General features: G+C 35.0%; 1 protein-coding gene across 4 annotated transcripts in view; it reads left to right on the forward strand.

Moving 5' to 3' along the window:
- Positions 1 to 16,527, forward strand: part of LOC109049145 (calcium/calmodulin-dependent 3',5'-cyclic nucleotide phosphodiesterase 1A-like) — a 64,473-nt gene that overhangs the window by 41,140 nt on the left and 6,806 nt on the right. For all 4 annotated transcript variants that reach the window (XM_042714594.1, XM_042714596.1, XM_042714595.1 and 1 more), the window contains 13 exons: positions 1,471 to 1,584; positions 2,640 to 2,822; positions 3,137 to 3,203; positions 5,780 to 5,896; positions 6,414 to 6,554; positions 7,984 to 8,084; positions 8,173 to 8,301; positions 8,854 to 8,955; positions 9,126 to 9,246; positions 11,834 to 11,915; positions 12,002 to 12,122; positions 12,527 to 12,699; positions 14,822 to 15,157. In XM_042714594.1, the coding sequence (XP_042570528.1) occupies positions 1,471 to 1,584; positions 2,640 to 2,822; positions 3,137 to 3,203; positions 5,780 to 5,896; positions 6,414 to 6,554; positions 7,984 to 8,084; positions 8,173 to 8,301; positions 8,854 to 8,955; positions 9,126 to 9,246; positions 11,834 to 11,915; positions 12,002 to 12,122; positions 12,527 to 12,699; positions 14,822 to 15,157 (1,787 nt within the window). The remainder of the gene's footprint in view (positions 1 to 1,470; positions 1,585 to 2,639; positions 2,823 to 3,136; positions 3,204 to 5,779; positions 5,897 to 6,413; positions 6,555 to 7,983; positions 8,085 to 8,172; positions 8,302 to 8,853; positions 8,956 to 9,125; positions 9,247 to 11,833; positions 11,916 to 12,001; positions 12,123 to 12,526; positions 12,700 to 14,821; positions 15,158 to 16,527) is intronic.

Genomic DNA, 16,527 nt, shown 5'->3' on the forward strand with positions numbered 1-16,527 from the left:
GATTTATTTATGTATTTATTTATTTTATTGTTGTTTTAACATGATTTTAAGACATGTAACATGGTATTACCATGTTTTTAGAGGAACATTTACAGGCGAACCATACTATTTTTCTGAAACAGACCATAATGTTTGAACAGAATAGTCTACCCAAAAATTTAAATTGTCATCACTTACTCAGCCTCATGTTGTTCCAAACCTGTATGCATATTTTCTTTTGCAAAACACAAAAGAAGATATTTTGAAGAATGTTTATAACCAAACAGTTTTGGTTCTCATTGGCTTTCACTGTACATTTTGTCCATACAGTATAAGTCGGTAGGAACTGAAACGGTTCAAACCAACATTCTTCTAAACATGCTTGCAAAGTATATTATTATATTTAGCAAAATATCTTCTTTTGCATTTCCACAGTAGACTGACTGCATGATTTCACTCTGTCTCGTCCCTCCCTGCATGCTGCTCTGGCTCGTGTGGTCCAGTCATTTGGGATGGGAATTGAGTCAAACGTGTTTCCTGTGTTCTCCATTCATGCAAACACGCACCTCATCACCCAGACCCACACAGAAAAACCTCTCTGTGCTGCTCACACCTGGGACATTTGGTCTTTTGATGTGGACCTCTGTCCACATGAGTGAACATAGTTCACTTCAGAGATGCTAAATGTGGCTCATAAACAAAACAGTGATGCAGACTGTCACTGAATTATAGCCATGGTGCCAGAGACTTCATGATGCTAATATTTTTGGGGGCACCAGTGGGAATCCAAAGGAATTAAAAAAAAAAAAACCTTCTTAAAAAGTGTGTTTGTCTTAGTTAGCAAGGAGACATTAAACTAAGACAAAGCAGGTTTTCACTGCATGGCTATTATTATATTGTGGATTTTAGCACTGTTGGAACTCGGCATCCAAGACTATGTTTATTATAATAAATATTCAGTCTGTTCAGATAACAGCTGAACTCTTGGTCAAAATCAACGCAGAATGGATCAGTTCATTTCTCAGTAGTGAAAAGAATCTGGAGACGGTCAGCAACATAGAGCGCTTTTATCATCTTTAGCAATAAAGATGATGGATGAGTCTGTTTGCTTTGTGTAAAATGTATTTGGAAACCACCAGAAACCACCCGCAAATGTACAGCACACATGTTGGGCTTCAAACGGACCTTTAAAGAAAACTTTAACTTGCCTCAAAACTTTTGCTTTAAGCAATTGTTATTCTTTCGAAAATGCAAATAGTTTCTTAATGCCTTGAATGTGTCAGAATTGATTCCTGTCTAACGCAGGACTTAGTTTTATTTTATTTTATTTTATTTTATTTTATTTTATTTTATTTTATTTTATTTATATTTTTTATTTGTTTGTTTTTTATCTTATTTTTTCTCCATTGTCCTATTCATTAAAGACAAAATGCCCATAAAATCCAAAAATAACTTTTTTCCTAATCAAATTATGTCTTCTTTTTCATTCAGGCTCAGATGTTTGGTGAAACAGTTGGAGAGAGGTGAGGCTTCTGTTGTCGACTTGAAGAAAAACCTAGAATATGCTGCATCCGTTTTGGAATCTGTCTACATTGAAGAAACTAGGTAAGCACAACACATAGGCTACATAATGAATTTCTCTCGCTCTTTTTCTTTTGGCAAATATTAAATCAACAAATTTGAGGTCAGAGGTATATGTTGTTCCTAGAGTGTGTCTAATCTCTAAAGCTGTTCTTAAAGCTCTATTTGAAATAAAAATGCAAATGGATGAAGGATTGCATGTGTTCTGTAATGCTGTCTCCTTACTGGGATGAGTGCACCAGCATTTGATGTGTTTTAATTCAGTTGTTTAGAAAGAAATGGAAACATAGGCAACCATCTGAGAAGGAAACGTGCCACGTATTAAATTAAATGCAGGTTTTGCATCATTCACTCATGCTCATGTTTTTCCAAACCTGTTTGATTTACTTTTTCCAAGAAACACAAAAGGAACATTTTTACTGAATCTGCTTATTGCTGTTGTTGTTTTTTTCTGTGCACTTGTATTGAATGGGGGCTGCCATAGATAATTTTTACATTTTTTTTTGTTTTTTTTTTAATTAGTATTTTGTTAAAATTTTTGCATTTTATCGCATAATTTTGATGGTCAATTTTTACTTTCTGTCATAATTTTGTCTTTTATCTCATAATTATGACTTATGTATTATTATGACTAATTATCATTAAATATGTCGATTTCGACTCTCATAGTTTTAGCTGCCAATTTTGACTTTTTGTCATAATTATGACTTTTTATCTCATTAATTTCTTCTTTTTATCTCATAATTTCTTCTTTTATCTCATAATTATATAGAATTTTGACTTTTCTGTCACAGTTATGACTTTTTATCTTAGAATTATAATATTGTCAATTTATGAAAGCATGATTTTTATTGTGGTGAAATTGGCTTCCATATGTAAGTATGTTTAGGTTATCAAATATGTTTGTATTTCCCTTGTCTTTGAAATGGAATTACATGTTTTTATCTTTTTCTTTCCATCACTTTTGCTCAGAGGCGTTTTGGCTGAAATTTCATCTGACGTGATCGAAAGTGACATGACTTACCCATTTAGTGTCTTCAGACAGCAATCATGTCTTATGTGTGTGTGTGTTTCTGCAGGCGGTTGGTGGATACAGAAGATGAGCTCAGTGACATCCAGTCCGACTCTGTTCCCTCAGAAGTGCGTGACTGGCTGGCGTCAACTTTCACACGTCAGATGGGGCTGATGTTGAGACGGTCGGAGGAGAAGCCACGATTTCGCAGCATCGTGCACGCTGTGCAAGCAGGGATATTTGTGGAAAGGTGTGTGAGGGTTTTTCCAAAGCTAACAGTATCAAGTAAACACATTTAAACCCTATAGGCACCCCACAGGTAACAGATGGAAACTTTCAAAGAACTGATAAAAAGCTGATACATTTTAAGCAGAGCCTGACTCATAGATTGATCAGGACTGACCTGTGACCCTGCTGTGCAGTTCCTGTCATATTTCCAGCACTGCATGCTCCTAAAATATTATTGTTAAAGGGCATCTGGAGGGAAACAAGGGATTTCCCCTCTTTTTTTATTTCCCAGAAGCTCCCACACACTGACAGGAGTGTGTTATCTCTTTCTGATAGGATGTACCGACGGACCTCCAACATGGTGGGGCTGAGCTATCCGCCCAGTGTGATCACGGCCTTGAAGGTAATGGAACGGGCCAATCAGATTCTAGGTTGTGACCTCAAATGCACATTTGCACAAACACATGCACAACCTGGTCACGGCATGAATGCGAAATGTGTGAATGCGACACATTTTGAATGCACAGTAGCTTATGTGAGAAACAACAAGGGGGAGATGGCAAAATCAGACAGTCTCCAGGCAAACAGCCCTGTTTAATCAACCCTAGTGCGCAATTGATCTTTCCCTCGGCCAGCTGGGTTACCTGGCACACACTCATGGTTTAGGCCGGACTGGATTTTAGCCTCTTTTTCAGATATTTGTCTAATAGAATGAAGCATATGTGGGCAACACAAATTTCTTTTTAACACAAGCACAAAACACTTTATTTATTTAAATGTGGAAAGAATCTAAATTATGCACTGATGTGTGTAGGAAAAATATTTGGGGTCAGTTAAAAAAAATCAATTTTGAAAGAAATTTATATTTTTGTTCAGCAAAGATGCATTAACTTGATAAAAAGTGGCGGTAAAGATATGTATAATGTTACAAAGGATTTCTTTTGAACTTTCTATGCATCAAAGGATCCTGAAAAAAAGAATCACTGTTTCCACAAAAATATTAAGCAGCATAACGTTTTTCAACATTGATAATAATAAATGTTTCTTGAGCAGCAAATCAGCATATCAGAATGATTTCTGAAGGATCATGAGACTATGAAGACTGGAGTAATGATGCTGAAAATTCAGCTTTGCATCACTGGAATAAATTACAGTTTAAAATAAAAATTTAATTGTCCTAATTTTTCACAAGATTGCTGTTTTTACTGTTTTTGATTAAATAAATGCAGCTTTTGTGAGCATGAGATTCTGTCCAAACATAAAAAAAACCTACCAACCTCAAAACCTTTGAATGCTAGTGTATTAGGCAAATGCAAAATATGCTGATTTGAATCCTTTTCTCCGCATGAAAATATAGTCCAAATTATACATCCAGCTATCTGCTGTGATTCGATCAAGAATTCCATTTCAGAGCTGTTATCAGCCGCATCTGTTCTCCTGTCAGCTTCTCATTCATTTTTGATTTCAACAATTTGTGGCAGGATGGCTTAGAGTTACTCCTATTTGTAATTTCAGTCATAAGTCTACAATCTAAAGAGATTTTTTGTTATGTTGCCTAATGTGATTCTAAAATTCTGGCTAAAGCTCTGACTAAAAGTGATGGTCAAAGATGTTCTTGGAAGACTGTGTTTCGAATATCTTATCATATACTACTCTTACTAACCAAATGAGCAATGCGTGCAGTATGTTCACTTCAGATGTAAAAGAAAATTTATTTAATTAAAATTTGTAAAAACAATTAAAACTTTACCCATGTGTTTACCCAAAGCCTGTAAGCATGTAAGCTAGGGTTAAACATCTTAAACATCCAAAAACATCCAAATCCATTTAAATTCTGCATGCAACACAACACAGAACCTTTCTCAAGGCTGAATCACAAAGGGTGAAGGTTCAAACTTTGGAAATGGAATAGAGAGCTCCTGCAGTCCCCTATAACTTGTGTGACCTTGAGTGAGTCAATTTGCTTCTCATTAGTTTATCTGCAGGTAAATGTATAAAGTGTCTACTAAGTGAGAACGTTCAGAATACTAATACAGATGTTCTTGTCAAACAATAGCAGTAATTAGCTGAGACAGAGTGCAGGACAAAGATTCCAATCTGAGGATGTGAATATTTAATGCATCATTTTGCAAATGTTCATCGCAACCAACTAATCAAACCCACACAGAACTTTCTTTGAAAGTGATGACATGAAATAACAGCGGGTCAAACTGAGAGTGGATGGAGGAGAGAGAGAACAAATTGAGAACACATAAACCACAGGCGGCCGTAAGATAGAGCAAATCTCCTGTATTATTGCTGATGTTCGTTTCATGACTCAGGATTGAAATGTACAATGATAGAATCACACGTTGTTCATCACAGTCCCTGTTTATTAGGGAGGCTGAAAGTATTTTATGTTATAAAAAAGAAATGAGGCTGGTATTACTACATTATGTAAAAGCAGCAATTTGTGAGGCTCCAGGACTGTGAACATCTTATCACGTTTATAGGCGTCATAAAATAAAGTCTCAGTTGCTCTTTCATAGCTCAGAAGATACAAAGAGATCTTATTTGTGATTTTTCTTTTCTATAGGAAGGTACAAAAAGTTATCAGAAAGAGTGAGAAAGATTTTTTTTTTCTTCTTGAAATTAATACTTTTATTCAGCAATAGCACATTCAATTAAACAAAAAGTTACAGTAAAGGCATTAATAATGTTACAGAATATTTCTATTTCAAATAAATGCTGTTCAATTTTGCCATCACAGGAATAAATTACATTTTAAATTACATTCACATAGAAAACTGTTATTTTAAACTGAAATGTTTGCCAATATTAGTATTTTTACTATAATATTGGTCAAATAAATTCAGTTTTTTTGAGCATAAGAGACTTTTTTCCAAATAATAATAATAATAATAATTGATGTTAAAAATATTCATTACTATATTGATAATAATGGTAAAGATGTCTTTTTTTTCTTCTTGTTGTGTCTAGCATGTGGACACATGGTCGTTTGACGTCTTCACACTGAATGATGCCAGCGGAGATCATGCACTGAAATTTATTTTTTATGAACTTCTCACCAGATATGACTTAATCAATCGCTTTAAGGTAAGATGCTTTCTCTTTCTTTTTTTACTAGAAGACTAAAAATACAGAATTTTAAAACTGATCTCCTTTTTCTTTATCTGTGGATCTGATTACTGTACATAATAACAGGAAAATCTAAAGCAGAATGAAACACATCACATTTGGTCAGTTTTATTATTATTCAGTTCATTTTATGTTTTTTTTATTATTATTATTATTTCTATTGAAATTAATTTTATAGAAATTATTGTTGTTGTTATTATTTAGCTTTTTTTAAACACTATTTTTATCCATGTACCCCTCAGGTGACCACAGTTTGAAAACCCTTACTTTATAGAAACTAGTTACTATTTATTAACTAATATGTTATGTATTGCCAAATGTATACCAACACTTACGAATTACAATTTTGAAATCACATTTACTACGTGTTTGGACTCAACCATCCATCATTATGACATTTGATAGCAAAGTCCAGATGATCATCTTCAGCTGGCTATTTAACACTGTGTGTTGGCCTTTTTGTGCGTCTCCTCAGATCCCCGTTTCTGCTCTGGTGTCTTTTGTGGAGGCCTTGGAGGTGGGCTACGCCAAACACAGAAACCCTTACCACAACCTAATCCACGCCGCAGACGTCACCCAGACAGTGCATTACCTCCTGCTCAAGACCGGCATGGTTGTAAGTCCAGAGTTGCACCACCAGAAACCTACTTCGCAAAAAATCATGTTCATGAATTCAGCCTCGTCTTTGGGTATTTGTGCATGTTTATGTGTGCTTGAGTAAAATAATCATGTACATCCAGTCCCCTTGGTTGTTTATTATTGTTATTTCTGCTGAACCGAGCTGGTGAAGTATGTTTTATTAAGCCTGACACTGCACTTGAGGTATTTATTGAGGTTGGGGCCCTTGGAATGGAAATAGGCGCAACGGTCCAGTCTCGCTTCACGATGCTGCTCATATACCAATCAATAGGAATTTAATCTCACTCGACGCCTCAAAACACGCTCCTGTCACTCCCGCCGCAGGCTCATTAACCTCTCTGTGATGTGTGGACATCACACTGGCGTTCTGACAAATTATTTGCCCCCTAGCATTTACACCACTGATGATTTCTTTTTGTCATTCTGGCACTTTGGTGATTTAGTGTTAATATAAGATAATGTTATGCACAGAAGAATAAATGTGCTGAAGAATAATGAACTAATATATTTTCATTTCCTTCATGCTTATCTTCAGTTTAGCAGAACGATATTATTTATTAAAGAATACGTAATGGGGCTTTAAATTGTCTGATAAGGAAGTGCGTTTCATTGAATATGAAAGGTGTTTGGAGTGATTTTTAGCACATTTTTTGCTACTGTTCGTATGATATTTCCATCTGTTGTTTTTCTAGTTTTCCTCACAGTCTGGATTTTAAAGCAAACATACACAGCCAGTGTATTTAATTCATGAACAAATGACTCTTTTGTTCAATCTGATTCCTAAGTTCAATCAAGCAGTTCAATCTGATTCCTAAACGAATGACTCTTTAAAGATGGATATTTTTAGTGAATGAGAAATATTCTCGATATTCACTGCTCAGCAAACAGTGTAGTCTTGATTTCTGGGTAAACGACTCTTCTAAGTTGCTTCTTTTTAGTGAATCAGGGTAACCAGTTATTTTCAGTGGGTGAAAAAAGTCTGGAGATCAGTGCAGTCTGATACCTGAACAAATGATTCTTAAGAGTCATCTCTTTTTATTGAATCAAATATATACTGGGTGACCAGTGTAGTCTGTTTCTGAACAAATGACTCTTTAGAGCCGGTTATTTTTTGTGAATCAGATACAGGATGAGCAGTGGAGTCTGATTCCGACTCCTATGACTCGGTTCTTTCAATGAACAGTTAAAAAAGATGAGTTACTTGTTTGAATCGGTCTCAAATACTGTCCTCTATTTTTTTCATCATTAGCAGAGAGTGACTTTCTTTCACATGTTGACACAATGGGCATTTTAACTGCAATATACCCAAAATAATCAGAATTGAACAGACTGTATCAAAGTGCTTCAGTGTAAATGGGATTTTTCTTGTTGCTATAGCATTTCTCTTGTTATCTTCGTTCTTCTAGCACTGGTTAACCGAGTTGGAGATCTTTGCTATGCTGTTCGCCGCTGCTGTGCATGATTATGAACATACCGGCACCACCAACAACTTCCACATACAGACCAGGTACTATTGTAGTTAAACACAATTGTCATTCAGTTCAGCAAAGCGAATACATCAATGGCCTTTAACAGAACTAATGTGTGTTTAACAGATCCGACACAGCCATACTATACAATGACCGCGCCGTACAGGAAAACCACCATGTGAGCGCTGCATATCGCCTTCTGCAGGAAGACGATGAAATGAACATCCTCTACAATTTGTCGAAAGATGACTGGAGGTTAGAAACGTGTTGCAAATTAGCACAATAAGCCATCTTAAAAATTAACGTTCAGGTTAGAAACTAAAATTGTTTTACAGCATAATTCTATAGGATAACAATTTTTAGTGGCACAATGAACTTATTTGGTAGTTCTGGACTGGTGCTTTTATATCAAGAATTTGCAAACGTTTTGGTGCAACAGTTCCCTAAATATGATCATCCCCTTGCAGTTCACCCATTTCCTATCATATAAAGGAAGCTATATATTTTTATGTATATTTTATACTGTGAAAAATTTTAAAATATAAGTGTGTGTGTGTGTGTGTGTGTGTGTGTGTGTGTGTGTGTGTGTGTGAGTGTGTGTGTGTGTGTGTGTGTGTGTGTGTGTGTGTGTGTGTGTGTGTGTGTGTGTGTGTGTGTGTGTGTGTGTGTGTGTGTGTGTGTGTGTGTGTGTGTGTGTGTGTGTGTGTGTTGAATCAACCCAATATAACTGTTTTTTGATAAGAAGACAGTACTTCACTGAATTAAATATGCTCTAAGGTCAATACTGAAAACTTGTCTTTCTCTCAGAGAATTGCGGGCCCTGGTGGTCGAGATGGTCCTGGCCACTGACATGTCCTGTCACTTCCAGCAGATTAAAGCCATGAAGAACTTCCTCCAGCAGCCAGAAGCGTAAGTTCGGTCGCACACATCAGGGTAACGAGGAGGAGGGGCTTTAGCTAATCACACACTGTTCATGCAAAAACATTTCTGCATCTACAGATATTCATATCCACATATTGAGAGGTTGGACAGAGTGATTTTAACAGCTCTGAGGGGCTGAACATCTCTGTCCTCTGCAGGATCGATAAACCCAAGGCCTTATCCCTGTTACTGCACACCGCTGACATCAGCCACCCCGCCAAAAACTGGAACATGCACCATCGCTGGACCACCTCACTGCTGGAGGAGTTCTTCAGACAGGTCAGTGTCCCGAGAGCATTAAGTTTTATTATAATTATAGAAGCATATCAATCTTATCAAATCCTTTTCTGGGTCATACTTCATATTTCACAAACTCAAAAGAAAGAAATAAGAAATTCTATATTTTGTGCCTATTTTTAAGACCATAATACAGACCATAATAATCATGATATGATTATTATTTTAAATTAAGAATTTCAAATTAATAATCATTTGTTTGTTTAAAACATATAAATTAAAGATTAAATGTCATTTATATAATAAAGGTTATTTAATAATATGTATTTCAGTATTTATTTCTTTGTTAACTTTAGTTAATAAAAATACAACTATTCATTGTTAGATCATGTTATCTCAGGTGCATTAAATAATATGAACAGACACAACTTTTGATTTTAAAAATGTGTTAGGAAATGTCGAAATTAATATTAAGATTAATAAATGCTTTAGAAGTCTTTTTTATTGTTAGTTTATGTTAACTAATTTTGTCAACAAATGGAACCTTATTGTAAAGTGTTATCAAAATAAATAAATTAAATTAAACAAATGTACAGATTATTTAAACTACACTGTAAAATGTTTATATATATGGTAGTATTTGTTGTACTTCATGTAATGCATGTTTATTTTAATAATAACAAGTTAAATTATTTTATAAATCATCAGAAGGATATTATTATTTTTTTTTTTCATGTATTCATTTATTTGCATGCACTTTACTTGCACATTTATTAAAATGCACTTAATAAATGTATAATCCTGCAAATAGGCTTCCATCTCCATATGAAAAATATGATTGCTTATTTTTTCCTTTCAGATTTGATTAGAATAAATGTTGAATAATTTATAGATAGACTATAGTTAATGTATGCCAACAAAATAGAATATACAGTTGTCACAGAGAATATCCTGTTTACAAGATACCAAGTGCGTGCCTCAAACAAATCTCTGATTTGAATTTCATTCACCGAAAACCTTGCAAATCCATCCTAGTTCTTTCTAGGAAGTGCTCATCAGTGCAGCAGCCCAATACCTTGTAAGCTCAACTTTGTTTCCCAGTGGGCATATAAAAACCCTGAGCACCCTGACTCCCAGATATTGTGTTCACAATCAGACCACAGATTGAGGTTTTGAGAAAGCTCTTGTTATTTTTGTGGGCAAAATGCATCAGGCGGGGTGTGAATGGCCTGGGGGTGTGCTGTCTGAAGCTGAGAGCAGTGTCCTGTAGACATTTTTATGGTTCTTCAGTCGTACAGTGAGCATTCTCTCTCTCTCCCTTCATCGTCCATATTCCCATTCTGTGGTTTTCAGCACTCTGATCTAATCTCGAAAAGAGCATTCCAAGCCTGTAACGTCCACTGTAAAAATCCCATTAATCTCCTCTAAACATCCATTTCCCGCATTCTAACCTCAACATTTGAATCTCTTCTGGTTCACTTTATCCCATCAGCTTTTGCATCTCTATGAAGGTGTAGAAAGTCATTCAGAATTGCTTTCCAGGGCGTTTTCTTTCTTGTACGATTGAATAAATAATGAATCAGAGCTCAATTTCCTTGCTAAATGAAAACGGATCTAATTCTAATCCAAACACAGTGTGTTTTTAAGAGATGAGTATCTCCTCATAATGCCAAACCAATTAACTTCCCATTGTCTGATTTGATATCACACCGGTCCCATCTTGGTTTTTCTACAGGAGTGAAATTAAATCTTTGATTTATTGACATGTTTAAGCTAATAAATGATCAGTTCATCACGGGTAAATCACCCCCAGAAATTATAATTGCAATTTCAGGGTCAGGAATGAAATATCTCTCAGCGTTGCTCAGGAAATTGATGGTGACTGTGAAAAGTGCCATCAGCAAAAGTGTGGCATGTAATTTGTATAGGAGTCTATGTTGTTTAGAGGTCATAGCTGTATTACTCAGCCAAAAGACATTCATAACAAAGATAATTGCAGCTTTTGTTTATCGGGATTATCTATGATGTAGTGCTATGGACAGATTCAGAGGAATAATGAGAATGCAGCTGAGCTGAGCACAAGGGCTATCAGTTATGGTGAAATGAGCTGAAACCTAAACCAAAATCTTTATTTTGTCTGGATCGGTCAGTCACTAAAGAGGTCATATCATAAGGTATCTAATTTCACAATCTATTGTAAAAGTCAGTATACATTCATGTAAACATTCTGTAAGGTTCAGAGCTCAAAATGATGGTGTTATACTCTATGAAGGTCACATTATGAAACTTTTTACTTTGTTTTCATCATTTATTTTTGGTGCTTTTTAAATGTAAATTTATGAAGTGAAATATAAGAAGCAAGCACTTGTGAGCAGAATATTTTTATGTTGTGTCATTTCCAAGCTGCAACTGTGACAAATCATGCACAAACAGTGGGTAAACATTATTTTGCATTACATAATTGTGCATTTTTAGGATACATACTGTACAATGCTAGCTTGTGAAATTAGTTCTAGCAAGTCAAAAATGTGACATAGTGACAAAATATGACAGTCTGTGATATGGCCCCTTTAATACATTTTTACCTGAAAAGATGCTAATTGGTGCACTCTTCTATTTTTTGTTATAGGGTGATAAGGAGGCAGAGCTTGGCCTTCCTTTTTCTCCTTTATGTGATCGCAAGTCTACCATGGTGGCCCAGTCTCAGATCGGTGAGTGATCAAGCTTGTGTGTGAATCAATAGGATTTGGTATACCCATGTCTGTGTGTTATGATGCTCATTTCACTTCCCTAACAGGTTTCATTGATTTCATCGTGGAGCCCACCTTCACTGTGCTGACAGACATGATTGAGAAAATCGTGACTCCGCTGATCGAAGAAGCCTCCCCCTCCGGCCTGACTGGATTCAGGCGGTCCAGGTGAGGACAAATGAATGGGCAAATGAATTTACTAGCACTGGTCTATTAAAATATTAAAGCTCCATGTTCAAAAAAACTGACCTCGTTCAAAAGTTTGGGGTCACTAAGATTTTTGTAACAAATTAATACAGCAAATCAGCTGATTAGAATGATTTCTAAAGGAACTTGTCGTGACAAAGAGGTTCACAGATCAATCTGAATGAGTTATTATTAAATTAATCTGAATCTATTTTTTTTTTTTTATCCAGTTATTTGAAAACGCTTGGTATCTAATCTTGGTATCTTGAGAGCTAATGACATTGCACTTGCACAAAAGTGTTGTTCTTCGATATAATCTAAAAACAAACATTTATTGGAAGCTAAATAAATGCTCACTCTGTGTGTTCATGTGTGTGTTTGTGCAGTCTGAATAACATCCCGTCGGACAGTAAACGGTGTACAGTGAGAAGCACTGGTTCGGAGGGCGGCAGTTCGTTGAACTGCTCTGTAAACGCTGTCGATTTTAAGACCTTCAAAAGCACCTGGAATGAGGAAGTGCATAAAAACAGAGAAAAATGGAAAGCACAAGCCGCAAAAGGTATAAACACACTTTCAATAAAAATTGAGATGTTGTGCTGTAAATTATTAGTAATGCTTGCTCCTGTTGCTCATGCGTACTAAAGGTTGGGAATTTATTCAAACCCCTAACACTAAATATTAAAATTTGGCTTGTAATTTATGCTGAACATAAATAAATGATACATCAAATAGCTGATTGGACAGTGGATCCAGGCCATATCTAAAGACAAGAAAATCATTAGAGTAAGGGCTCTTCTGACTCGGGGCAGTAAGCAAAGCCATAGCAACTGCAAAAACACCCTAGCAACCACATAGAACACCTTATCAATCGTATAGCAATACCCTGGCAATCATTTACAATGCCTTAGTATGCAAGGCCAAGCAGCACTCATCTCTTCAGAAACTGTAAATATCTAGCTTTAGAAATAATGTCTTTTCAGAAATATAACTGAATTAATTATGAATAAAAGTTTCAAGAGCTCAGGCTTAATAAATAAACAAAAACAAATCTTCATAGCATGAATATAGATCTCCATTTCGCACAGACTTTGTAGATAAAGAATGTTAATATTAAATCAAGATTGACTACATGTGTGGATTGACTTAAAATATGGCTGTAGATCTCAGAAGAATGCATTATCATTCCAAAGAAATGTTTTCTGACAATAGTGTTAAAGGGATAGTTCACCCAAAATTGAATATTACCCCATGATTTACTCACCCTCAAGCCATCCTAGGTGTATATGGCTTTCTACACCTAGTTATATTAAAAAAAATGTCCTGGCCCATCCAAGCTTTATAATGGCAGTGAGTGGGTGTTGTTTTTTTTTTTTTAATAGTCCAAAAGAAGTCCAGTAAAGTGCATCCATCCTTCATAAAAAGTGCCCCCTACGGCTTGGGTGGGGGGTTGGTGGGGTTTGAATAAAGGACTCCTGTAGTGAATCAATGTGTTTTCATAAGAAAAAAAATTAGATTTAAAATTTTATAAACAGTAATATCTAGCTTCTGCTAACTGTTGTATTGATGCACTTTATTGGACTTTTTTTGGACTTTAAAAAAAAAAAAGAAAAAAACACCCACTCACTGCCATTATAAAGCTTTTACCAAGGTTCCCCTTGGAAAATTCACATTCTAGGGGCTAAATATTACTTTACTTGCCACAGGCATGAAAAACAAACCACGGCAACAGTGTTAAAGTAGCCAAATTACACTGGAAAACCACAGACCTGGCAACACTGCTTTCTGTTTCTTTCATTTCTATTCATACGTATGCGAATGCAGGAGAGCGGAAATGCAAAGATATGTTAACGGTTTTTTGAAATGCTGTTGTTTTGAACTTTCTATTCATCAGGAATACTGAAAAAATAGTTTCCACAAAAATATTAAGCAGAACAACTGCTTTCGACTTTGATACTATGAAGAAATATCAGCATATTAGAATGATTTCTGAAGGATCATGTGACACTGAAGACTGGAGTAATGATGCTGAAAATTCAGCTTTGCGTCACAGGAATAGAATACATTTTTAAATATATTAAAATATAAAACAGTCATCTTAAATAGTAATAATATTTATCAATTTAGCTGTTTTAATGTATATTTGTATAATATAATGTATAATGTATCAAATAAATACGACGATGCTAAGCATAAGAGACTTCTTTTTGAAACATTAAAAATTCTTACCAAACCCTTAACTTCTGAACAATTAGTATATCCAAAACATCATACAATAACCCGTTAATGTGACATCATAATTTTTTTTTTTTTTTAATAATCTGACCGCAGTTCGCTGTTTCTTTCACCTGTATCCTTTCCGGGCTCGTTTGACTATCGCCTGGTGCTGAGGTGAAGTTGAAGTGAGCGTTACATGTGAAGTCTCCTATTACATGTGGTCGTAAAAACAATCTGCATCTAAATAAATGCAATTCTTGTCAAGAAAAAAGAGACAGAGGTAGCTGTTGTGATTGGGGTGGCCAACCCTAGCTCCACCCCTGTGTTAATTGCATTAAATATAATATTAAACTGAAAGAAAAAAAACACACTAATTTTAACAGCACATGTTTCAAGAAATTTTGGATACTTGAAGTGACCTCACTTTCACAGTGCTAGGAATGATGAACTGAATTTGTGTGTGTTAGATCTGGAAGAGAAGGCCAAACAGGAAGAGAACGAGGAGAAAGATAATAAAACCGACACAGGCACACAAAGCAGTGACAGCAAAGGCGATAATACTAAAAAAGAAGACAACATCAACACGGACTCAAGTGTGAAATCTCAAGACAAACGGAAGGAAGACACAAGACAAGAGAAGGATTCAAAGAGAGATCTAGAAGCTACAGGTGATAACAAGGAGCCCACAGAGCAACAGCCCAGAGAGAAAGAGGGTAATAAAGACCCAGGGGGGGTCAATGGGGCTCAAACACCAGCGTCTGACGCCAAAGAGCACGAGACCAGCAGTAAGCGAGCACACAATGGTAAGAGTCAAAGTCTGTTGATTTTTTAAATTTGATAATTTCAACTCATTTTACAGTTATATCCTGATATTTGGATATCCTGTTCATATTTCTAGCAAAATGTAGTGCCTTTTGTGTGCAACTTTTTTTTTCTAAACCTAAACACTTGTACTGATCGATGCTCAGTGAATTTTGAACTTTGGTTTACCTTATTCATGATATAAACTAGTGGTTGATTAAAATGGGTTTTGACAATTATATATATAATATTATCATTATTATTATTGACAATATATCTGTGTATAATGTAATAAAAATGTGCATGATGTAAACTAGTGGTTGACCAATATGCGTTTTGATAAAGGCCAAAGCCAATAATGGTATTTAGATACTGACTGGTTGATAGCAGATGCCAAAAAAAAAATAAAAAAAAAAAAAAAAAAAAAAAAAAAAAATATATATATATATATATATATATATATATATATATATATATATATATATAATAGTATTATATATATATATGTTTTCTGTTATTAATATTTTATTAATGACATATGTCTAAATTATATATATATATATTATTTTAAATATTTAATAATATTGTTTATTGTTATTGTTATTATTAGTATTATTACATATTTATTAATTGTATAAAAGAAAAATGAAAAGAAAACGATTTGTAAACATAATATGTTGTGTAATTGGACACAGTTATCAAACTGTTGTTACGACCCTGGTCCAAGGTCAGAGAGGTAACAAATAAAATGTTATAATAATCAATATTTCAATATGGATAAATATGGGCCAATATATAGGTCTGTCACTACCATAAACTGAACTATACTTGCTTACCACTTTTGCCTTGCTTACCTTTGTGTTTGTTGTAACCAAGCACTTACGCAGCCAAAACATTTTGGAAAGACGGTGGTTTTTTTCTTAAATGTTTCTAGTATACTTGTAAAGTAGTACACTTTAATTCTTATTCTTATGTGTTTTGTAGTGTACAGAGTGGTCCATGTTGTGTAGTGTGCTCTATAGCGTATACTGTACTCTACAATTTATAGTGTGCTGAGTGGTGTATAGAGTGCCATGTAATGTGTAGTGTTTAATGTCCTCAAGCAAGCATACTAACTAGTGTATACTACTTACTAGTGCTGTAATGTATTGTGGTTTGCAAGCGCTGTGTGCTGCTGTATGCTGAATTATGTAGTGTATATGCATCTATGTTCTTGTCAGGCATGTTTTACTAAAGCTAGAAAAGAAAGATACAACTAAGGATGCGATTCAAAACGTTTTCAGAAAGAATGCAGAGCTGTAGTACTGTTAAATGGTTAGTGTAGCAGACAAATGGTTGTTTATTTTAGAAAAGCCCTTGTCTTTTCTTTTGT

This window comes from Cyprinus carpio, chromosome A24 (assembly GCF_018340385.1).
Source record: "Cyprinus carpio isolate SPL01 chromosome A24, ASM1834038v1, whole genome shotgun sequence".
Lineage (NCBI taxonomy): Eukaryota > Metazoa > Chordata > Actinopteri > Cypriniformes > Cyprinidae > Cyprinus > Cyprinus carpio.